General features: G+C 37.7%; 1 protein-coding gene and 1 long non-coding RNA gene across 3 annotated transcripts in view; both read right to left on the minus strand.

The window, feature by feature from the left end:
- Window positions 19964-24754, minus strand: part of LOC109842781 (zingipain-2-like) — a 36027-nt gene continuing 31236 nt past the window's right edge. The window contains exons 1-2 of one of the 2 annotated variants that reach the window (XM_020411663.1): window positions 21754-22259; window positions 19964-20699 (exon numbers count right to left, since the gene is read on the minus strand). In XM_020411663.1, coding sequence (XP_020267252.1) covers window positions 20107-20699; window positions 21754-22213 — 1053 coding nt within the window. In that variant the 5' untranslated portion in view covers window positions 22214-22259 and the 3' untranslated portion in view covers window positions 19964-20106. Of the gene's footprint in view, window positions 20700-21753; window positions 22260-24754 lie in introns of those variants that run through there. The other variant, XM_020411664.1, reaches the window with a different exon arrangement.
- On the minus strand, window positions 20712-21724 carry LOC109842782. The gene is made up of 2 exons (XR_002247394.1): window positions 21685-21724; window positions 20712-20769 (listed from the first exon to the last, which is right to left on the minus strand). It is a non-coding gene; the product is annotated as an uncharacterized LOC109842782 (long non-coding RNA).

The following is a 24754-nucleotide window of genomic DNA, read 5'->3' on the forward strand; positions in this document are numbered from 1 at the left end:
CAGGATAACCCACTTGAGTGATCAATTAAGTTGGGTTAATTTGGTATTTAAATATAATCATGGGGTCATATGTGCAGATACCAGGTTGTAATTGTAATTTATTGAGGGGCTAAATTACAAAAGTACAACATCTATAAATAAGGGGTTATGGTCCCTAACCTAGGGTTACATTCTCTAATTCTCTTCACCCCCATCTAAGAGAGAAATTCGGCTAAAAGAGAAACCCTAAGGTTAGAAGATCCAAAACCCAAAATCAAGATCAATCTATGGATTCAGGTATAAGCTTCCGCTCATTTAGATCCTTGTTAATCTCTTTGAATTAATCATGGCTATATGGTTTTAGATCTCAAGTTTTATGATGTAGATCTATCAAGTGGTATCAGAGACACCTTGATTAATTCTTAGGGATTTAAGTTTTATTGGGTTTTTGATCTTAAATCTCTGGTTAAAGATTCATTTTTTGGGTTCGGATGAACAGTAATGTTCGGTGAACAGTATCGAAATTTTTTTCGGGTGAACAGTAAAATATTTTTTTCGGGTGAACAGTAACTAAAAAATCGCCGGTGAACAGTAACTTTTTGGAATTTTTAGGATTTTTCTTTGATTTTTTCCTTCAATTTTTTCCAATTCTGGATCTGTTTTGAAAATAAAAATCAAAGACTTTTTGGGTTCTGCGGCGGCGGTTTCAATTTGAAACGTTCAGTTCTCAGCTGAGCATCGCGCTCAAGTTTAACGAACCTCGCGTTCGTTCTTAAGGTGAGCCTCGCGCTCAGAATTAAGGTGAGCCTCGCGCTCAAGTTTAACGAACATCGCGTTCGTTCTTAAGGTGAGCCTCGCGCTCAAGTTTAACGAACCTCGCGTTCGTTCTTAAGGTGAGCCTCGCGCTCAGGATTAAGGTGAGCCTCGCGCTCAAATTTTAACGAACCTCGCGTTCGTTCTAAGGTGAACCTCGCGTTCAACTCAGGTGAGCGTCAAGCTCAATTTTAACGAACCTCGCGTTCGTTCTAAAGTGAACCTCGTGCTTAAGTGAGTCTCGTACTCAATACAGTCGAACCTCGCGTTCGAAGTCAAGCGAACTTCGTGTTCATTATGGTTAAGCATCGGCTTTTCATGGGTCCACTTTGGTATACTTAATTTATTTAAGTTATGGGCCCTATTTAAGCTGTGAGACCCCAATTAAGTTTTTGGAAATTCAGTTGATTTAAATTAAAATTTTTAACTTAAATCTAATTCGGTTTTTTAATCAATTATTTAATTCAAATATTATGACACTAGGGTATTAAGGTTGTCTCTCACTCCAACTGATTAATTGAAACAAGAAGTTGCCAAAGTAACCTCTCTTGTGTAGATTGTTCATGAGGAATGTGAGATGTTTGTGTGTATGCTTTCGTGTAAATATTTAATCGGCCCAAAGGAAGGTTAATATTTATTTAGACTGTATACACATCTGCGATGATAAGCGTGTGACAATTATAAGGTTTACATGTGAATAATGAATCGATCCAAAGATAGTTTCATTATTTGACATGAGTTATTGTCAATGTTTGATCATTGCAACAAGGTATCACTTACAAGTTAATATTACTGTCCAAAGACTTGATATTAATGTTGTGCCGGTATCTTGGATGGGGATTGTCATTATTTGAATTTTATTGATTATGGTTATTGATGTGAGCATTCTTTTGTTTTATTTCAGCTAATGCATCTGCTGCAACAATTTCTGCTAACATCAACTCAATTCCCATGCTAAATGGGACAAACTTCAAGGTTTGGAAAGAGAACATATTAATTGTTCTTGGCTGCATGGATCTTGACTATGCATTAAGAACTGAACAACCCCAACCTCTCAATGCGGATAGCACTCCTGATGCAAAGAAGGAGCATGAGAAGTGGGAGCGTTCAAATCGCATGAGTCTTATGATCATTAAGCGCGGCGTTCCGGAAGCCTTCAGGGGCATAGAATCCGAAGGGATTACTAAGGCTAAAGATTTCCTTGCCGAAATTGAGAAGCGTTTTGCGAAAAACGATAAGGTAGAAACAAGCACGCTTTTAGCTCGCTTGATTTCAATGAAGTATAAGGGCAAAGGAAATATCAGGGAGTACATTATGGAAATGTCTCATATTGCTTCAAAGCTTAAGGCACTTAAACTCGATCTTTGTGACGAGTTATTAGTGCATCTGGTTTTGTTGTCTCTTCCTGCACAGTTTAACCAATTTAAGGTCAGTTATAACTGTCAAAAGGAGAAATGGACTCTAAATGAGCTCATTTCATACTGTGTGCAAGAAGAAGACAGGTTGAAGCAAGATAAGACAGAAAGTGCTCATTTGGCCTATGCCTCTAAGGATAAGGGCAAGAAAAGGAAGAATGATAAGGAAGCTGCTAAGGGTCCAGTTGAGAAGAAACAACATAAGGATAATCAGGGTTGTTTCTTCTGTAAGAAGCCTGGACATGTAAAGAAGGACTGTACAAAATATCACGCCTGGCGTGATAATAAGGGTACGTTCCTTGCTTTGGTCTGTTCTGAGGTTAATTTAGCTTCAGTACCTAGAAACACTTGGTGGTTAGACTCTGGTGCTACTACTCACATAAGTGTTTCTATGCAGGGTTGCCTGAGCTACCGAAAGCCAAGTGATGTTGAAAGACACATCTTTGTGGGCGACGGACAATCGGTAGATGTGGAAGCAATTGGGCACTTTAGGTTGTTGTTAGGAACTGGTTATTATTTGGATTTAAAAGATACTTTTGTAGTACCGTCTTTTAGACGGAATTTGGTTTCTGTTTCTGTATTGGACAAATCAGGTTATTCTTGTTCATTTGGAAACAGTCAATTCAGTTTATCTTTTAATTCAAATGTTGTGGGAACCGGTTACTTGAGTATTTATGACAACCTATATTTGCTTGATACAATTGCTTCTTACAATGAATCCTTGCATGTGGAATCACGTGGTACTAAGCGTAAATTAAATAAGGAAAATTCGGCGACATTATGGCATAAGCGCTTAGGTCATATCTCAAAAGGTAGAGTTGAGCGTCTTGTGTCTGATGGCATTTTGGATTCCCTTGATTTTTCGGACTTCGACGTATGTGTTGAATGTATCAAGGGAAAACAGACCAAAGTGAAGAGATTAGGTGCCAACAGATCTTCGGATGTCTTAGAATTGATACATACGGATATTTGTGGGCCATTCCCTACGGAATCCTGGAATGGTCAACAATATTTTATATCATTCATAGACGATTACTCACGTTATGGGCACCTATATCTTATTCATGAAAAATCTGAGTCTCTGGACATGTTCAAAGCCTATAAAGCTGAAGTTGAGAATCAACTCAACAGAAGAATTAAAACCGTCAGATCTGATCGTGGTGGTGAGTACTACGGTAGATATGATGGTTCAGGTGAACAACGTCCAGGACCATTTGCTAGATACCTAGAGGAATGCGGTATCGTCCCACAGTACACTATGCCGGGTTCACCTAGCATGAATGGTGTAGCTGAAAGACGAAACAGGACTCTTAAGGATATGGTAAGAAGTATGATTGCTCATTCTTCTTTACCAGAGTCACTCTGGGGAGAAGCACTTAAGACAGCAGCTTACATTCTGAATAGAGTACCAAGTAAAGCAGTTGCTAAAACACCTTATGAGCTTTGGACTGGTCGAAAGCCCAGTTTAAAGCATTTACATATTTGGGGATGTCCAGCTGAGGCAAGGCCTTATAGGCCAAATGAAAAGAAATTGGACTCCAAAACAGTTAGCAGCTACTTTATTGGGTACCCTGATCGCTCTAGGGGCTATAAGTTTTATGATCCCACTATAAGGAATATTTTTGAGACGGGAACAGCAACATTCTTTGAGGATGTTGAGTTTGGGGGGAGAAATAAGGTTAGAGACATTAGTTTTGAGGAGGAATTGGCTTCAGATCCAATCCATACAGTTACTTTTGACAATATTCAGGTTCCTATACCTGTTGTTGCTCAAGAAGTAAATCCGGAACCTCAAGATGATAATGTTGAACAACTCCCTGTTCCAGAAGAACAAACTCAACAACCTCAAGAACCAGTGCCATTAAGGAGATCCACGAGAGAAAGGAGAAATGCTATTCCGGATGATTATATTGTATTTCTCCAAGAACATGAGGAAAGTAGTGGAATGTTAGAAGATGATCCAATCAACTTCTCTCAGGCCATGAAAAGTTCTAACTCTCAACAGTGGATTGATGCCATGAATGAAGAGTATAAGTCTATGCAAGACAATAAGGTTTGGGAACTTGTCCCATTGCCAGAAGGTGCAAAACCAATTGGTTGTAAATGGATTTTTAAAACCAAGCGGGATGCAAACGGTAATGTGGAGAGGTATAAGGCGCGTCTTGTGGCTAAAGGCTATACTCAAAAGGAAGGCATTGATTATACAGAGACTTTCTCTCCGGTTTCATCGAAAGACTCTTTCAGAATAATCATGGCACTTGTTGCTCATTATGATCTTGAGTTACATCAGATGGATGTTAAGACTGCATTTCTCAATGGAGACATTGATGAGATGATTTATATGGTGCAACCAGAAAACTTTGTGTCAGGAGACCCAAAGAATATGGTTTGCAAATTAAGGAAATCCATCTATGGACTCAAGCAAGCTCCTCGTCAATGGTATCATAAGTTTCAACAAATAGTTATCTCGTTCGGTTTTGAGATGAACATTGTTGATGACTGTGTATATCACAAGTTCAGTGGGAGTAAGTATATTTTTCTGGTTCTGTATGTGGATGACATCTTGCTTGCCACTAATGATATAGGCATGTTGCACGAAACCAAGAGATTTCTATCAAAGAATTTTGAGATGAAAGATCTTGGGGACGCCTCTTTTATATTAGGGATCCAGATACATCGAGATCGCTCTCGGGGTATTCTTGGATTATCACAAAAGAGCTATATCGATAAGGTACTTAAAAGGTTTGGCATGCAAGATTGCAGACCAGGTGACACCCCTGTTGCTAAAGGAGACAAGTTTAGTCTCAATCAGTGCCCTAAAGGTAACCTTGAAATTCAGGAAATGCAGAAGATTCCTTATGCTTCGGCTGTAGGAAGTCTAATGTATGCTCAGGTATGTACGCGTCCGGATATTGCGTACATTGTTGGGATGTTAGGCAGATACTTAAGCAACCCTGGTATGGATCATTGGATAGCAGTCAAAAGGGTTATGAGGTATCTTCAGAAAACAAAAGATTACATGCTCACATACAGAAAATCAGAGAAATTAGAGGTCATTGGGTATTCGGACTCTGATTTTGCTGGATGCCAAGATAGCAGGAAGTCTACATCAGGCTACATTTATATGTTAGCAGGAGGAGCTATATCATGGAAAAGTGTCAAACAAACACTAGTAGCTTCCTCCACTATGGCAGCAGAATTTGTAGCTTGCTATGAGGCATCCAATCAGGGAATATGGCTGCGAAATTTTGTCACGGGACTGCGCATTTTGGAAAATGTTGAAAGACCACTAAGGTTATATTGTGACAATAAATCTGCAGTAATGTATTCCAATAACAACAGGAGCTCAACTAAGTCAAAACATATTGACATTAAGTTCCTGGTTGTGAAAGAAAGGGTACAGAGTGGACAGATATCCATAGAGCACATTGGGACAAACTCCATGTTAGCTGATCCTCTTACTAAGGGATTGCCACCTAAGGTCTTTCATGAGCATACTGCTCATATGGGTGTGGTATTATTTGAGGATATTATGTTTTAGTGGGAGTTTGTATTTGTGGTGCTTTATGTTTGTTTGTATTGTCTGATCAGAATAAAGTTTTCAGTTAAGACACTCTGTTACATTATGTTTGGTTTTGACCTCACTAAGGAGGACCAGTTGAAAATAGACATGTACTGATCACATTGCATGTAATTTTCATGCTGCACATCCATGATTGATCTATGTCGTTTGATTGTATTGGTATATGTGACCATTGATGGGTCGAGTCACGATAAATGTGACGAAGGCCGCTTTGATCCTATATTGATATAGTCAATGGACGAGATTGTTCGGAAATACCATTTCAGTGATAGCAATTTTTGAGCTCATAAGGTTATACACAATTTAAGCCTCTTTAAAAAAATGTATCCATAAACTGTTGGATTTAATCTAATAAATCTATTTGTGGACACATATGATTAATCAATGTGTATTGCTATCTTTCAGGATAACCCACTAAAGTGATCAATTAAGTTGGGTTAATTTGGTATTTAAATAAGTCATGGGGTTATATGTGCAGATACCAGGTTGTAATTGTAATTTATTGAGGGGCTAAATTACAAAAGTACAACATCTATAAATAAGGGGTTATGGTCCCTAACCTAGGGTTACATTCTCTAATTCTCTTCACCCCCATCTAAGAGAGAAATTCGGATTTTTAGAGGAACCCTAAGGTTAGAAGATCATAAAAAACCCAAATCAAGATTTCATCCATGGATTCAGGTATAAGCTTCCGCTCTTTTGATTATTGTTAATCTCTTTGAATTAATCATGGCTATATGGTTTTAGATCTTAAGTTTTGATGTAGATCTAACAAGTGGTATCAGAGCCACCTTGATTAATTCTTAGGGATTTAAGTTTTATTGGGTTTTTGATCTTAAATCTCTGGTTAAAGATTCAATTTTTGGGTTCGGATGAACAGTAACGAAATTTTTTTTTCGGATGAAAAGTAAAGTATTTTTTCCGGATGAACAGTAACTTTTGGGAATTTTTTGGATTTTCCTTTGATTTTTCCTTCAATTTTTTCCAATTCTGGATCTGTTTTGAAAAATAAAACGGTGAACAGTAACTTTTGGGAATTTTTTGATTTTTCTTTGATTTTTTCCTTCAATTTTTTCCAATTCTGGATCTGTTTTGAAAATAAAAATCAAAGACTTTTTGGGTTCTGCGGCGGCGGTTTCAATTTGAAACCCTAAGGGTTCATGGCGAAAATTAAGGAGGTGGTTACCTCAAACGAACCTCGCGTTCGTTCAATTTTAACCGAGCTTCGCGCTCAACGAACCTCGCGTTCGTTCTAAGGTGAACCTCGCGTTCAACTCAGGTGAGCGTCAAGCTCAATTTCAACGAACCTCGCGTTCGTTCTAAGGTGAACCTCGCGTTCAACTCAGGTGAGCGTCAAGCTCAATTTTAACGAACCTCGCGTTCGTTCTAAGGTGAACCTCGCGTTCAACTCAGGTGAGCGTCAAGCTCAATTTTAACGAACCTCGCGTTCGTTCTAAGGTGAACCTCGCGTTCAACTCAGGTGAGCGTCAAGCTCAATTTTAACGAACCTCGCGTTCGTTCTAAGGTGAACCTCGCGTTCAACTCAGGTGAGCTCGCGCTCAAATTTTAACGAACCTCGCGTTCGTTCTAAGGTGAACCTCGCGTTCAACTCAGGCGAGCGTCAAGCTCAATTTTAACGAACCTCGCGTTCGTTCTAAAGTGAACCTCGCGTTCAACTCAGGTGAGCGTCAAGCTCAATTTTGACGAACCTCGCGTTCGTGCTTAAGTGAGTCTCGTGCTCAATACAGTCGAACCTCGCGTTCGAAGTTAAGGGAACTTCGTGTTCATTATGGTTAAGCATCGGCTTTTCATGGGTCCACTTTGGTATACTTAATTTATTTAAGTTATGGGCCCTATTTAAGCTGTGAGACCCCAATTAAGTTTTTGGAAATTCAGTTGATTTAAATTAAAATTTTTAACTTAAATCTAATTCGGTTTTTTAATCAATTATTTAATTCAAATATTATGACACTAGGGTATTAAGGTTGTCTCTCACTCCAACTGATTAATTGAAACAAGAAGTTGCCAAAGTAACCTCTCTTGTGTAGATTGTTCATGAGGAATGTGAGATGTTTGTGTGTATGCTTTCGTGTAAATATTTAATCGGCCCAAAGGAATGTTAATATTTATTTAGACTGTATACACATCTGCGATGATAAGCGTGTGACAATTATAAGGTTTACATGTGAATAATGAATCGATCCAAAGATAGTTTCATTATTTGACATGAGTTATTGTCAATGTTTGATCATTGCAACAAGATATCACTTACAAGTTAATATTACTGTCCAAAGACTTGATATTAATGTTGTGCCGGTATCTTGGATGGGGATTGTCATTATTTGAATTTTATTGATTATGGTTATTGATGTGAGCATTCTTTTGTTTTATTTCAGCTAATGCATCTGCTGCAACAATTTCTGCTAACATCAACTCAATTCCCATGCTAAATGGGACAAACTTCAAGGTTTGGAAAGAGAACATATTAATTGTTCTTGGCTGCATGGATCTTGACTATGCATTAAGAACTGAACAACCCCAACCTCTCAATGCGGATAGCACTCCTGATGCAAAGAAGGAGCATGAGAAGTGGGAGCGTTCAAATCGCATGAGTCTTATGATCATTAAGCGCGGCGTTCCGGAAGCCTTCAGGGGCATAGAATCCGAAGGGATTACTAAGGCTAAAGATTTCCTTGCCGAAATTGAGAAGCGTTTTGCTAAAAAGATCTGATCGTGGTGGTGAGTACTACGGTAGATATGATGGTTCAGGTGAACAACGTCCAGGACCATTTGCTAGATACCTAGAGGAATGCGGTATCGTCCCACAGTACACTATGCCGGGTTCACCTAGCATGAATGGTGTAGCTGAAAGACGAAACAGGACTCTTAAGGATATGGTAAGAAGTATGATTGCTCATTCTTCTTTACCAGAGTCACTCTGGGGAGAAGCACTTAAGACAGCAGCTTACATTCTGAATAGAGTACCAAGTAAAGCAGTTGCTAAAACACCTTATGAGCTTTGGACTGGTCGAAAGCCCAGTTTAAAGCATTTACATATTTGGGGATGTCCAGCTGAGGCAAGGCCTTATAGGCCAAATGAAAAGAAATTGGACTCCAAAACAGTTAGCAGCTACTTTATTGGGTACCCTGATCGCTCTAGGGGCTATAAGTTTTATGATCCCACTATAAGGAATATTTTTGAGACGGGAACAGCAACATTCTTTGAGGATGTTGAGTTTGGGGGGAGAAATAAGGTTAGAGACATTAGTTTTGAGGAGGAATTGGCTTCAGATCCAATCCATACAGTTACTTTTGACAATATTCAGGTTCCTATACCTGTTGTTGCTCAAGAAGTAAATCCGGAACCTCAAGATGATAATGTTGAACAACTCCCTGTTCCAGAAGAACAAACTCAACAACCTCAAGAACCAGTGCCATTAAGGAGATCCACGAGAGAAAGGAGAAATGCTATTCCGGATGATTATATTGTATTTCTCCAAGAACATGAGGAAAGTAGTGGAATGTTAGAAGATGATCCAATCAACTTCTCTCAGGCCATGAAAAGTTCTAACTCTCAACAGTGGATTGATGCCATGAATGAAGAGTATAAGTCTATGCAAGACAATAAGGTTTGGGAACTTGTCCCATTGCCAGAAGGTGCAAAACCAATTGGTTGTAAATGGATTTTTAAAACCAAGCGGGATGCAAACGGTAATGTGGAGAGGTATAAGGCGCGTCTTGTGGCTAAAGGCTATACTCAAAAGGAAGGCATTGATTATACAGAGACTTTCTCTCCGGTTTCATCGAAAGACTCTTTCAGAATAATCATGGCACTTGTTGCTCATTATGATCTTGAGTTACATCAGATGGATGTTAAGACTGCATTTCTCAATGGAGACATTGATGAGATGATTTATATGGTGCAACCAGAAAACTTTGTGTCAGGAGACCCAAAGAATATGGTTTGCAAATTAAGGAAATCCATCTATGGACTCAAGCAAGCTCCTCGTCAATGGTATCATAAGTTTCAACAAATAGTTATCTCGTTCGGTTTTGAGATGAACATTGTTGATGACTGTGTATATCACAAGTTCAGTGGGAGTAAGTATATTTTTCTGGTTCTGTATGTGGATGACATCTTGCTTGCCACTAATGATATAGGCATGTTGCACGAAACCAAGAGATTTCTATCAAAGAATTTTGAGATGAAAGATCTTGGGGACGCCTCTTTTATATTAGGGATCCAGATACATCGAGATCGCTCTCGGGGTATTCTTGGATTATCACAAAAGAGCTATATCGATAAGGTACTTAAAAGGTTTGGCATGCAAGATTGCAGACCAGGTGACACCCCTGTTGCTAAAGGAGACAAGTTTAGTCTCAATCAGTGCCCTAAAGGTAACCTTGAAATTCAGGAAATGCAGAAGATTCCTTATGCTTCGGCTGTAGGAAGTCTAATGTATGCTCAGGTATGTACGCGTCCGGATATTGCGTACATTGTTGGGATGTTAGGCAGATACTTAAGCAACCCTGGTATGGATCATTGGATAGCAGTCAAAAGGGTTATGAGGTATCTTCAGAAAACAAAAGATTACATGCTCACATACAGAAAATCAGAGAAATTAGAGGTCATTGGGTATTCGGACTCTGATTTTGCTGGATGCCAAGATAGCAGGAAGTCTACATCAGGCTACATTTATATGTTAGCAGGAGGAGCTATATCATGGAAAAGTGTCAAACAAACACTAGTAGCTTCCTCCACTATGGCAGCAGAATTTGTAGCTTGCTATGAGGCATCCAATCAGGGAATATGGCTGCGAAATTTTGTCACGGGACTGCGCATTTTGGAAAATGTTGAAAGACCACTAAGGTTATATTGTGACAATAAATCTGCAGTAATGTATTCCAATAACAACAGGAGCTCAACTAAGTCAAAACATATTGACATTAAGTTCCTGGTTGTGAAAGAAAGGGTACAGAGTGGACAGATATCCATAGAGCACATTGGGACAAACTCCATGATAGCTGATCCTCTTACTAAGGGATTGCCACCTAAGGTCTTTCATGAGCATACTGCTCATATGGGTGTGGTATTATTTGAGGATATTATGTTTTAGTGGGAGTTTGTATTTGTGGTGCTTTATGTTTGTTTGTATTGTCTGATCAGAATAAAGTTTTCAGTTAAGACACTCTGTTACATTATGTTTGGTTTTGACCTCACTAAGGAGGACCAGTTGAAAATAGACATGTACTGATCACATTGCATGTAATTTTCATGCTGCACATCCATGATTGATCTATGTCATTTGATTGTATTGGTATATGTGACCATTGATGGGTCGAGTCACGATAAATGTGACGAAGGCCGCTTTGATCCTATATTGATATAGTCAATGGACGAGATTGTTCGGAAATACCAATTCAGTGATAGCATTTTTGAGCTCATAAGGTTATACACACTTTAAGGAATCATATGGTGCCCAAGTGGGAGATTGTTGGATTTAATCTAATAAATCTATTTGTGGGCACATATGATTAATCAATGTGTATTGCTATCTTTCAGGATAACCCACTTGAGTGATCAATTAAGTTGGGTTAATTTGGTATTTAAATATAATCATGGGGTCATATGTGCAGATACCAGGTTGTAATTGTAATTTATTGAGGGGCTAAATTACAAAAGTACAACATCTATAAATAAGGGGTTATGGTCCCTAACCTAGGGTTACATTCTCTAATTCTCTTCACCCCCATCTAAGAGAGAAATTCGGCTAAAAGAGAAACCCTAAGGTTAGAAGATCCAAAACCCAAAATCAAGATCAATCTATGGATTCAGGTATAAGCTTCCGCTCATTTAGATCCTTGTTAATCTCTTTGAATTAATCATGGCTATATGGTTTTAGATCTCAAGTTTTATGATGTAGATCTATCAGTTTCAAGGTAGTAAACCATCTTCTTGGCCTGTGGTGTCATTGATGAGGGCAGCCATGACATCACAAGAGAGTTCACGTAAGATGAACTTTCTTTCCACGACCCGTAACGAAGAGCAGAGCTGATCTAGACTACTCTACATGAATATGTTCGTCGAGCTTCGCTGTGATAATATGCAACGGAGAGTACGCTACTCCATTGCTTCCACCTCTGCCATTTTCGCTTGGAGAGTTTAACTACTTGAGATTGGCTAGATCCGAAACTTCGACTTCAGATCTTCTTCTTCTATCTATGACTTCGCATAGGTTAAGGAAATCTTAATCCTCAGATCATCTGAAGATCACAAAACCATGAAGATCAATGGAGACCGATCACTATGAAGAGGCAAGAAACATAGAAGAAGGTGTCTCGATGAAGGTCTGAGTGGATAAGGAGAATGGAGGAAGAAGAACGGGATCCCCATAGGATCTCTGATACCATGTAGAAAAAACATAATTGAGAGAAAAAACTTTTTTTCTTAGTTTTGATAAATAAGCCGTCCATATATATAGGTCACTATAATGAATTCCATCTATATATATAATCTGCCAAAATCAAGTTCAACCATATATAGATAACCATATATATATATTGCCATATATAGTTTTCCTATCCTTGTACTTCTCTGCACTTTTTGATAACTGGTCGGAATTAGAAATAATAATGTATTGAAGTGGGTTTTAGTTCCACATTGGTTGTGAGAACACACCTCACCCTCATCTACTTGTATAAATATATGTGTACACTCAATATTCAACTTAAAAAAATTTTACCCAATATTCTCTCTCTTACTTTAACATGGTATCAGAGATAGGGTTATTATTTCCCTTCTAATAAATTTTTTTAACACTTGTGCATTCTTTTGTCAAATCTTGGCTTTGCTGCTTTACCGCCTCTTAACGCATTTTGCTTTCTCATTTTAACCTTCGGGTTCTATTTTAAACCTTCGGGTTCTATTTTAACAGCATCGTCGTTTCAAGACCATTTATTGGTCTCAAATTTATTGCATCACCGTTTTCAAGACTGTCTTTCGGTCTCAAATTAACGACATCGCCGTTTCAAGCCGTCTCTCGGCCTTAAACGAACGACATTGTCGTTTCGCAGTCAGTAACAAAATCACTGTTTCAATCAATCTCGACGTCTTAACATTTGTCTCAACATTGTTGTTATGTCTCCTTCAGAGAAGATTCTCAAACCACCTTTGAACCTTAATGGTCAAAGTCACTGGGCAGGGTGGTCCACTATTATCACCAATGCCTTGCGTGGCGCTGGTTTTCTTGATCATCTCACCAGTACGGGACCGGTTCCACCGTCCATCAAGCACTGTTGCTTCATCTAGTACTATTACATCTGGCAGTGGTGATATCGATCTTCAGACCACTCGTGCTCTCTATGTCAAGGAGGGTTTACACTGGCAGTTGCAGGAATTTCGTATCATGGATTATCTCACTCGTTGTGTTGGCTCTGGTCTCACTGTCGAGATTGGTTCGCTTCCCTCTGCTCGAGCTATGTGGACTCGCCTCACTGAGCATTTCACTAAGTTCTTTGGTGAACGGGAGGCATATCTTCTACAATGCATTGCTCTACAATACAAAGGTAGTTCCTCTCTGCAGTCTTATTTTGGACAAATGCAAGCTTTTTGGATAGAATTACGCTTTATGCTTCCTAGACGTAATTCCACATATGAAGATTGGCTAGCCTCGTACGAACGACATGAGGTGCATTAACTATTTCAGTCCCTTCCTGAATATTCAACTATGACTGATCAACTACTTTATCAGCCTCAATTTCCAACTTTGGCCTCAATTATGGAAGCTCTTACTGCTTATGAGACCCGACAGCAGACAACATAACTCAATTTGTTAACAAACACTCCTACCTCTTCACTCGAGACTATTCTGTCTATACCTGTCACTGATTCTGTAATGAATTATACTTCTCCATAGGCTCCCTCTCCACAGACTCGATTTAAGATCTCTCGCAAATATTGCAAGAAGGAAGGACACTGCATTGAGACATGCTTCAAGCTTGATCCTGAGTTACGTTCCTTAGGTATTAGTCGTGGTTGGCGACCCCTCAGTCTCAACCCTCTCGTACACAAGGATTGCTGGCTAATGCTATAACTTCTACTACTTCAGACTCTAATATTCAAGCTATTGAAAGTCTTTGTTGTCAACTTGATGCTTTTTAGCATATCACCTCTACACCGCCGCACAACTCTCTAGTATGCATTTTGTTGGTTCTTCAGCTAATCCTTCGATCTCTGGTATGAATAATCTTTAGATTTTTGACTCTGCATGTTCCTTTCATATGACTTGTACTGCCTCACTTTTATCATCTGTCTTCACTTCATTTTCTCTTCCCCCTATCTACACAATTGCTAGACAACCATTGTCCATCACCCAGTATGGCTCTATTACCCCCACAAAATAATCCATCTGGACGTTTAACACTTGGTCACGTCTATGTGGCTCCTTAGCTGTGCTTGAATTTAATTTCTATTAGCTCTTTATATATGGTTGGCATGCTTATCTCATTTTTTTCTGATACTTGTATTGTGCAGGATCCACAAGCAGGCAAGATGGTTGGGACGGGTTGTAGGAGGCACAAACAGTATTTTCTGAAATATCTTCCCCTTCTAGAGTCTATATGCCCACGTTCTCTTGTTTCTTCTGTTTGTTCGTCAAAACCCTCTACCATATTTTCTGCCAATTTGTGACATAGATGACTTGATCATGTGTCTAATAAAAGGCTGGAGAGTCTTATTCAGTCTGGAGTACTTGGTCCTGTATCATCTAGTTCTAGTATTGAGTCATGTATTGGTTGCTAATTGGCTAAGTTCACCGTTTTACCATTTAAAATGAGTACATCCGTATCCACTTCCTTTTTTGATTTAGTACATTCTGATATTTGGAGGCTAGCTCATTTGCCTTCATCATCTTGCTACTTATATTATGTTAGTTTTATCGACGATTTCTCTCGTTTTACATGGGTTTACCTACTTAAGAATCACTCTGACGTTCTTACTGCTTATCAAGCCTTCACTATTATGATTTTCACTCAATGGCAATCTCGTATTAAAGTTTTTCGTCTTGATTATGTCAAAAAGTACTTATCCTCTACTATGCGCTCTATCATGTCATCTCATGGGACTATCTTTCAAAAGTCATGTCCCTACACTCATGAGCAAAATGGTGTTGCTGAACACAAACATCGTCATATCCTCAATACCGCTCGATCTAGACTTATTTCTTACTCTGTTCCTCATCGTTTCTGGGCTGAGACCATTCTCACCACGACTCATGCCATTAATATCACTCCATCCTCTCTTTTTGGTGCTACTCCTTATAGTCGTGTTTATACTCATCCTCCCCGTTATGATCTAGTCTGTGTTTTTGGTTGACGATGTTTTGTTCTTCTGTCATCTAACGAATGTAATAAATTGTCTCCCAAAGCTGTTTCTTATGTCAATTTAGGAATTAGTTCGGAACATCGAGGTTATCGTTGTTATGATCCCGCAACTCGTTGAGTTCATATATCTCATCATGTTCAGATCAAAGGGGATTCTCTATATTATTCTGCTTCTGATGATTTTAATTTCCACCACTCTACTAATCATGCTTCCCCGTCAACTACATCACCCACTTCTTCACATCAGTTTTCCTTTTGAGATCTCCCTGACATCTCTTCATCTCCTTCTGTTGACTCTTCCTCCCCCAAGCATTCTCTTACACCATCTGATTCTTATCCCGTGGACACAATTCTCACTCCAGAATATACTGTTGATCTCCACACACCTGCGCCAACATCTTCCCCACCTGAGGTTCCTCTTGCTCTTCGTCGAGGCAAACGCCCACATATCATGTCTGCCCGGTATACTTTGTTTACTTCTTATTCACCTATCTTTCATAACTTTCTTAGTTCTATTCATACTACCGTTAAGCCAAAGTCCTTTCAATAGGCAGTTCAAATTTCAGAGTGGTGACAGACTATGGCTGAGGAATTTCAAGCCTTTTAGCAAACTCATACCTGGGATGTTGTTCCCTGTCCTCCTGGGATCTCTCTTGTTGGTAGTAAATGAGTTTATAAGGTCAAGTTTCATCCTAATGGCATCATTGAACTTCGGAAAGCTCGTTTAGTTGCTCAAAATTTTACTCAGCAATAAGGTATTAGTTATGAGGAGACATTTGTTCCTGTTACTCAGATGCCCATCATTCGTACTTTACTTGCGACTGCTGCTGCTCATCACTGGCCTTATACTAGATGGATGTCAAAAATACTTTTCTTCATGGCTCTTTATTTGAGACAATATATATGCCACCACGTCCACGGTCCAATATTCCTCCAAGACATGTATGTCCCCTTCGCTGTGCTGTTTATGGTTTCAAGCAGGCACCTCGTGCTTGGTTTGAGCGTTTTCGTGATGTCGTGCTCAATGCGGACTTTATGGAAAGTCATAAAGATGTTTTTCTGTTTGTTCGCACTACATCGCGTGACAGAGTTTTATTACTCATCTATGTAGATGATATGATCATTACATGTGATGATGTGGCTGATATACAATACGTAAAATCTCAGTTGCAACAATAGTTCTACATGAAGGATCTTTGATCTCTTTGGTATTTTCTTGGTCTAGAAATTTCTCAAGACCTGCGTGGTATACTACTGTCTCAACAGAAGTATCTCTTGGGTATTCTAGATCAAGTTGAGCTAACTGACGATGCAACTGTCAATACTCCACTCCAACAAAATGTTAAACTTCGCTCTACTGATGGTGAGCCTCTATCTGATCCTACCCAATATCGACATCTTGTTCGCCAGTTGGTCTATCTGTGCATCTCTCGACCAGATACCTCTCATGCTGTTGATATTTTCAGTCAATTTGTTAGTACCCCACTTCTGTACACTATGCTATCTTATTATCGATTCTTCGATATCTCCGGGGTACTAGCACCCGCTCTTTTTTATTTCCTGCTATATTTAAGTTAGGACTTTGTGCATATTCTGATGCTGATTGGGCTAGTGATTCCACTACCAAAAAATCTACCACAGGTTATTGTATATTTTTAGGTGATTTTCTTATTTCCTGGCGGAGTAAGAAACAAGATATGATTGTTCTTTCTAGTACCGAGGCAGAGTATCTTGCAATGTTGACAACAGCTAAAGAAATTATTCATCTTTGTCGTCTTCTCAGTGATTTTGGTATTTTTATTACGACTCCTACTCCTCTCTACTATGATAATAAGAGTGTCATCCAAATTGTTAATAATCTAATATTTCATGAGAGTGCCAAACATATTAAGATTGACGCTCATTTTGTACATCAATAAGTTATCAAGGACAAGATAATTCTACTTCCTCATGTCTCATCTACTGACGAGCTTGCAGATCTCTTCACAAAGGCCTTACTTGTTCATTAGTTCCAGTTTCTTGTACACAAACTCACTTTGTTTGATCCAATATGAGTTTGAAGGGGGTTGTTGATAATAATGTATTGTAGTGGGTTTTAGTCTCACATTGGTTGTGAGAACACACCTCACCATCCTCTACTTGTATAAATATATGTGTACACTCAATATTCAACTCAAGGAAAATTTACCCAAGATTCTCTTCCTCTCTCTTACTTTAAGAAGAAATAAATAATATGATGTGGATGGGGACAACGTACATCAATATTTACGATTGGGCCGATTGAAGGGGAATGAATGAATAGAGAGCCCAATAATTGAGATGTTTGCATCAAAAGCTCCTCTGATTTGTAATCTTCTTATTAGAGAAAATTGTACTTCTTTATGGTAACTAAAAATTAAGCTAACTTTTATTCCTTTGTTATCCTATGCAAGTGCAACTATGGTGGTGTGGTTGTGATTTGAGAGTTTTACAATTCCTAATTCATAGCTCGATAACTTATCATTTTCTATTTATCACACACCTCCAATTTGGCAGATCTCCGCTCCTGGGGTTTATGGCCATGTAATTATTGGGTCATCAATCTCCATGATTTGCTTTGTCCTCATATTAAGTTTGGTTGCCTTTGGGTTACTCATGTGTCTTCTAATTAGCACCGGGGTACAATTAGAATGCCACATCGATAACTTATCATTTCTATTTAACACACACCCCCAAGTGACCGACGCGTTCATTGGTCAGTCCCTCAGCAAAATGTACAACTCAACGAGACAACAAAATACGCAGAACGGTGAAAATACAAGCCAGGAAAAGTCGGGAAACACCAAAAAGTAAAGAGAGAGAGAGGGAGTGACTCGGAACCCATGTGGAGGAGCAGGTCGCCACTTGGTGACCCATGCACACGGGGATCACCAAGAGGTGACCCGCGGTCATGCGGGTCACCCCTTGGTGACCCGCGCTCACGCGGGCCACCCATGGGTGACCTACGCCCACGTGGGTCACCAGTGTTCGTCACGCAACTCCGAGCTCCAAACGCGTTTTCGACGGTTATTTAAGTGGTTTTCACAGGATTTATCTGTTCCAGGGGTTCCCAACTGATTTGATATCATTTCTATACGTGGATAGGCTGTCATTAACTAAAGATAAGGCCAAATCTCTCATCTCATCCAAATACCCGCATTCGAGGCCCTATAAATATGAGCCCAATGCCTCCATTCTACAGATCTGGAATTTTATCAAGAGGACGAGGTGTTGCTGGATTGAGGAGTCAAGGAGCACGAAATTTCAAAGAAGGCAAACTAGATCCCGACGAACTTCAGCAAAAAGAAGTAGTCTTTCGAAGGATCTGAAGCCCCATACCCCCGTTCCTTGAGATTAGGCTTGGTCTTAATCTCGAGAAGAGTACTAATTTCTCTTGGTCGATCTCAGTACTTCAGTGAATACTTCCTTTATGAAGTAGGATCTCTGATTAATTCTTCTGCTAATCAGATCTGATCTGTAGGCGGTCCACGGATAAACCCCGGCACCGGCAACGATCTCACATAAGCAATAAGAGTTAGAACTACTATTGTGTGTAGTTTGAAAGAAAGTTATAATTGTTGATTGAAAGTCTTATAAAAAGGCTAATTTCTTGAATTTATTGTAACGTTCGAAGTTCTAATGGATTCTTCAATAAAATCGACTTTCCACCAAAACAGAGTCGTCCAAAAATGCCCGGAAGAGACATGCCAAGAGGGTGTTGCGGGTAGACCAAGGCGACAAGAGGACAAAGACGGAGGAGCCCATATCTATTGGGGATACCGACTTATAGGGAGTTGAGACGCCTCATGGTGACTCCTACTTCTCTATACTGTGATAATAAGAGTATCTTCCATATTGTTAATAATCCAATATTTAAGGAAATGGACAAATATATTAAGATCGACACTCATTTTTTCCGTCAACAAGTTATCAAGGACACGATAATTCTACTTCCTCATGTCTCATCCACTGACGAGCTTGCAGATTTCTTCACAAAGGCCTTACATGTTCATCAGTTCTAGTTTCTTGTACGCAAACTTACTTTGTTTGATCCAACATGAGTTTGAAGGGGGCTGTTGATAATAATATATTGTAGTGGGTTTTAGTCTCACATTGGTTGTGAGAACACACCTCACTCTCCTCTACTTGTATAAATATATGTGTACACTCAATATTCAACTCAAGGAAAATTTACCCAAGATTCTCTCTCTCTTACTTTATTAAGAAATAAAGAATATGGTGCGGAAAGGGACAACATACATCAATATTTACGGTTGGGCCGATTGAAGGGAAGGAATGGATAGAGAGCCTAATAATTGAGATGTTTGCGTCAAAAGCTCCTCTGATTTGTAATCTTCTTATTAGAGAAAATCATACTTCTTTATAGTAACTAAAAATTAAGCTAACTTTTATGCCTTTGTTATCTTATGCAAGTGCAACTATTGTGGTGCGGTTGTGATTCGAGAGTTTTGCACTTCGTAATTCATAGCTCGATAACTTATCATTTTCTATTTATCACGCACCTCCAATTTAGCAGATCATCGCTCCTAGGGTTTATGGCCCTGTAATTATTGGGTCATCAATCTCCATGATTTGCTTTGTCCACATATTAAGTTTGGTTGCCTTTGGGTTACTCATGGGTCTTCTAATTGGCACTGGGGTACAATTAGAATGCCACATTTATTCCCGCATTTGAAAAACAGAAACTCGTTCCATAGAACAAGAAGTAGTTAAGCGAAAAAAATCTAAATAGTGGAAAACGTTATAGTGAAAATTTATTTTAGATAGAGCAAATTTATTTAAGATAAGCTCAATACACATAGTCCATTATTCTTATTTAGACAGATATAATCAAGTAGTCTGTCTGTAACCACATAACCATGCTCATCGCACCATACAATAATAAGACCTCACTCATCAGGTCTCCAGGGTTGGGTAACTTGCGTACGTAGCAATGTTACAAGTTCCTCTACTTGAAGCGACATCCTTTTTCATTCTGAAGTACCCTTTCTCACCCCAAGAAGTACCCCAAGTGTTCTTCACTAGCCAATACTTAGTCTTGTCATCGGTCTCTCCATAACCAACAATAGTAACAGCGTGGTCGATGCTAGTTTGACATGGTCCTTCATATACTCCCGACTTGTAAAGATGAAACTCCCTCGCCTTACTATAAATGGCGGCGGCAACAGGCTGTTGTGCCACTGCCTTGGCTAGCGCTTTCTCGTTTTTAGGTACTGTTGAGTAACCAGTAATTGTAGCCACGATGCCTTTGGCCTTCTCATTTAAACAATATCGCCGTTGCTGTCCAATGTATGGATAATTACTTTCGCTTGTGAGGCCTTTATTATTGATGATGTACTTGTATGCCTCTGTCATCCAACCTCCCCTGCACCCCAGATTACGTTTGTCACAATCTAGAAGTTGTTGCACTGATAGTCTGTAGAGTTCACCATTCTTGATCTTGTTTATAGCTTCTACCACTGCACACGTGACGAATGACCAGCAAGCTCCTACAAAAAGTATTCTTGATCTTGTTTATAGCTTCTACCACTGCACACGTGACGAATGACCAGCAAGCTCCTACAAAAAGTTTTTGACGCATATTTTACGATGTTAACCACTGCACACGTGACGAATGACCAGCAAGCTCCTACAAAAAGTTTTTGACGCATATTTTACGATGTTAACGCTCATGTACTGTGTGATGAACATAACAAAGAAGAAGAAGAATGATAAATTACTTGGTTTGGGTAGGAATTTATATACATTTGAGTTGATGTGTGGACAAACTTCTAAAGAACCTAGCATTAGGCATGCTGACGTATATGGCCATATATATATATATATAACCAAACTCTATTATAAAATTAATAGTTTTATTAATATAACTAAACTCTATTACAAAATTAATAGTTTTATTAAGTATCGTATTGTTGGAATGTGTCTCCTATCGATTGTATAGTATTTGGTGGGCTTTTGAGAGAGCCAAATTGGCCTTTGGGTCGAGTTAGTGCTAGGGGTTAAGCACTGTATAAGTCTCTCATGTGAGAGAACATGAGATGAGATTGTTCTTTCGGAGAGAACATGAGATAGTGGTCATGTGTGTGAGGCTTAGAGATAGATATATGATGGATTTCTCTTGTACTATTATACCTAGTCGTAATTCATTTCTCATCTTGCTCAATGGTTATAGTTCGAACTTGGTCAACTGAACCATATAAATCTCGATGTTCTTCTTCTTAATTGTTATTTTTATGTCCTGCGAACTTGTTATTTGATCTGTCGGTTGTAGAGATTGAAATTCAGGATCTTGAATACCCAACACAAAACTGCGCGTATAGCTTTTTTAAAACTTAAGTTTTAGAGGAGGGTGTTTCTTAAAAGACTAGAAGAATAGGTGTGGAAGAAGGGGGGTGCTTTATGTAGTTTATTCTAAAAACAAGATAAAAACTTGAAATAGAAACAAAATAAAAACTTTGAATAAAAATTTCTTACCACATTTCCCTTGATTTATAACAGGGTTTACGGCACCCTTAATAAAAACTTTGAATAAAAATTTCTTACCACATTTCCCTTGATTTATAACAGGGTTTACGGCACCCTTAGTCCTCCAATCCACACTAGATGGGATATCTGAAACATTGAGCTGTTCCGTAGTAGTCTCATACTTGATGGACCTAAGGGACTCCATAAAATCTATTTCTGGTTTCATTAATCCACCGCTGTAAATAGCTGTAAACTCTTCTGTGGTAAGATCGACAAACTCATTGAGGCCCAGAGTATAGTTGTACATTCTAGCATTATTAAAATCTTCTATAAATTTTAGATTGTCCTTGAATATTTCAAGTCGTCGAGCTCTCTCAGCTTCATCCTCATAGATTCGTCCATGCTCAGCCATCCACTGCTCATGCTTTCTAGCTATTGCAAGATCACCAACTTCTTTATGATCATTAGTCGCAGCACAGAGCGTTGCAATAAGCAAGAAAAGGACAAGAGTCGAATGCCATATTGTTGCACAAGTCATTCTATTAGATTTTTAATTGTTCTGTCTTTGGTGTGATTTTGGGAGTGAGCTAAAGACTGCATTTATACCCGAGCCAGTGGACGTTGTATAACTATGATATTAAATCCGAGGGGACCCACAAGAATTGGTTGAATGTTTATTAGAGCCTTAATTGCCTTAACAAGACAATATCTCTTTCTTTATATGTGATGAGAAATTGACGTCTTTCTTAAAGAAATAATAAATTGACATGTATCATCTAAGTACATGACATGTATCATATTAAATAATAGCATTCAGTCCAACCTATAGAAAAAAAACCTCGAGCCCTTCTATTTTATCAGATGATGACACTTGGATATCAAATATGATTTTCACCTAATTAAAAATCTTCATTAAATTAAAACTATTAAGAATTACAAAATTCTAATAGTAAAATATTTGATAATATTATTCAATTATAACTACCCGTAACGAAAAAAAAAGTCTCATAATCATCTCTCTCTTTCACATGCATATTTTTAGACTAATCCAAAGGCTCAAAAATATGTCATGCGTTAAAAAACTACCATGTGTTCATCTATCGTATTAAAAATTGACATGTAAACACCTAATTCAATCTTCACTTAAGAATACTAATCAAATTAAAATAATCAATAAGCAAAAACTTTTAACAATCAAAACCCTCTCTTGTAATCATCTTTATTAAAGAATCATTGTCAAGTTAAAACTATCCCTAAATTGAAATTCTATTAACCAAAGACGTTCTTAATATAAATTTTTTTTTCTAGATTAGTAAATTCTCAAGAACCTCTTCAAAAATCTAAAAATTACAAATAACCCCTAAAAATTCTAAAATTTCAAACTTGTTTCTAAAATCCAAATTTTAGAAACAACCTCTTGATAACTCTAAAATTTCAAATAGGCTCATTACAATATCAGAAGTTTCCTAACAACTACTTAAGATTTAAAAACTTCGAATAAACCCCTAAAAAATTTTAAAACTTCAAATAGGACCATGAAATTTTAGAAATTATAAATTGCCCCTTTTCAAATCCATAAATTATTAATAATTCCTGGAAAATCTAAAAACTACAAAAAGTCATATAATAAATTAAAAAATTACAAGTAACCCTTTGAAAATTTATAAACAATCCTTTAAGAGTTTTACAACTAGCCTCTTGAAAGTTTTAAAAATAATAAATATCATACTAAACATTCTACAAACCACCCATTTAAAATTTTACAACTAGATTCCTGAAAAGTGTTAAAATGGCAAATACCTCACTGAGAGTTTAAAAATATTATAAAAACTTTCTAAAAGCTTACAAATGACCCCTTGAAAGTTTTAACTTATAAATACACCACAAAAAATATAAAAAATTACAAATAGTCCCAAGAGATTAAAAATAATAAATAAATCCTGAGAAATAGGAGACTTGTGAATAGCACACAAAATTAATAAAATAATAAAACTTCCCCTTTAAAATTTATAAATTATGAGCAATCCCTAGAAAATTCATAAATTAGAAATAGTCTTCTATAAAGTTTGATAATTATAGACAGCCACTAAACTATTGCAAACAAACGCTTACAAAAATTTAACCAGTCCCTTTAAAGTTTTAAAACATATAAGTATCCTCTTAAAAGTTTCACAAATAGCTATTTAATAATTTTACAAGTAGCTCGTGCAAGTTGATAAAGTAACAAACGTTTTACAGAAAATTTTATTGCTCACAATTTTACAAACAACCTCTTTAAAGTTCGTGAATTACAAACACCTCTGAATAATTTACACAAAGCCCATTGATGTTTTTAAATTATAAGGAACCCTTCAAATAACAAAACAATCCTCTCAAAACTTTACACCTAACCCCTTGATAGTTTGAAAAATTATAAACAACCCAACAACTTTACTAAACTACACCCTAAAATTACAAATGGCCACCTATAATTTATTTTATTATATTATAATATTTTAATATATCAATGGTGTTTATAATGCATGAGGTGGGTGGGTATAATAATCTTGTGAACTGCTAGGTTATGAATAGTAGGGGATGATGGAGATGCTTACTATCTATTTTGGGGATTAGAGAAAAGTCCTAATTTCAATTCGTGCCTCAATCCCAGGTGAACCAAATATGAGCCTTTTCAGTATATTGAAATTCTAGTTGTTTTTTTAGAAATTGTAAATTTTCTTTATAGATTTGTATAGGGGATTAATGGTTAAGCTATCTTGTTTGTAATATAAAATTTTAAGATTATAGTTTATCTAAGAAAAAACCTACCACTTAGCTTATCATATTTAAAGGACATATAAATCAACATATATAAATTAAAGAAATTAAAATAATTCATGTGAGCACAAGTTTGATACTTGTAACTATATTGTAATAAAACTATATGGATCCCATTCAAGAATTGGTTGAATATTTATTAGAGCCGTACTCGCAATGACTATACATTAGAAATATTATAGTGAGATTTGATAACTTGGAGCATTATGAACCGTATATTGTGGATCATTTTTTAATTAATTTCCTAGGGTCAGGTTGCGTT

Source organism: Asparagus officinalis, chromosome 5, assembly GCF_001876935.1.
Source record: "Asparagus officinalis chromosome 5, Aspof.V1, whole genome shotgun sequence".
NCBI lineage: Eukaryota > Viridiplantae > Streptophyta > Magnoliopsida > Asparagales > Asparagaceae > Asparagus > Asparagus officinalis.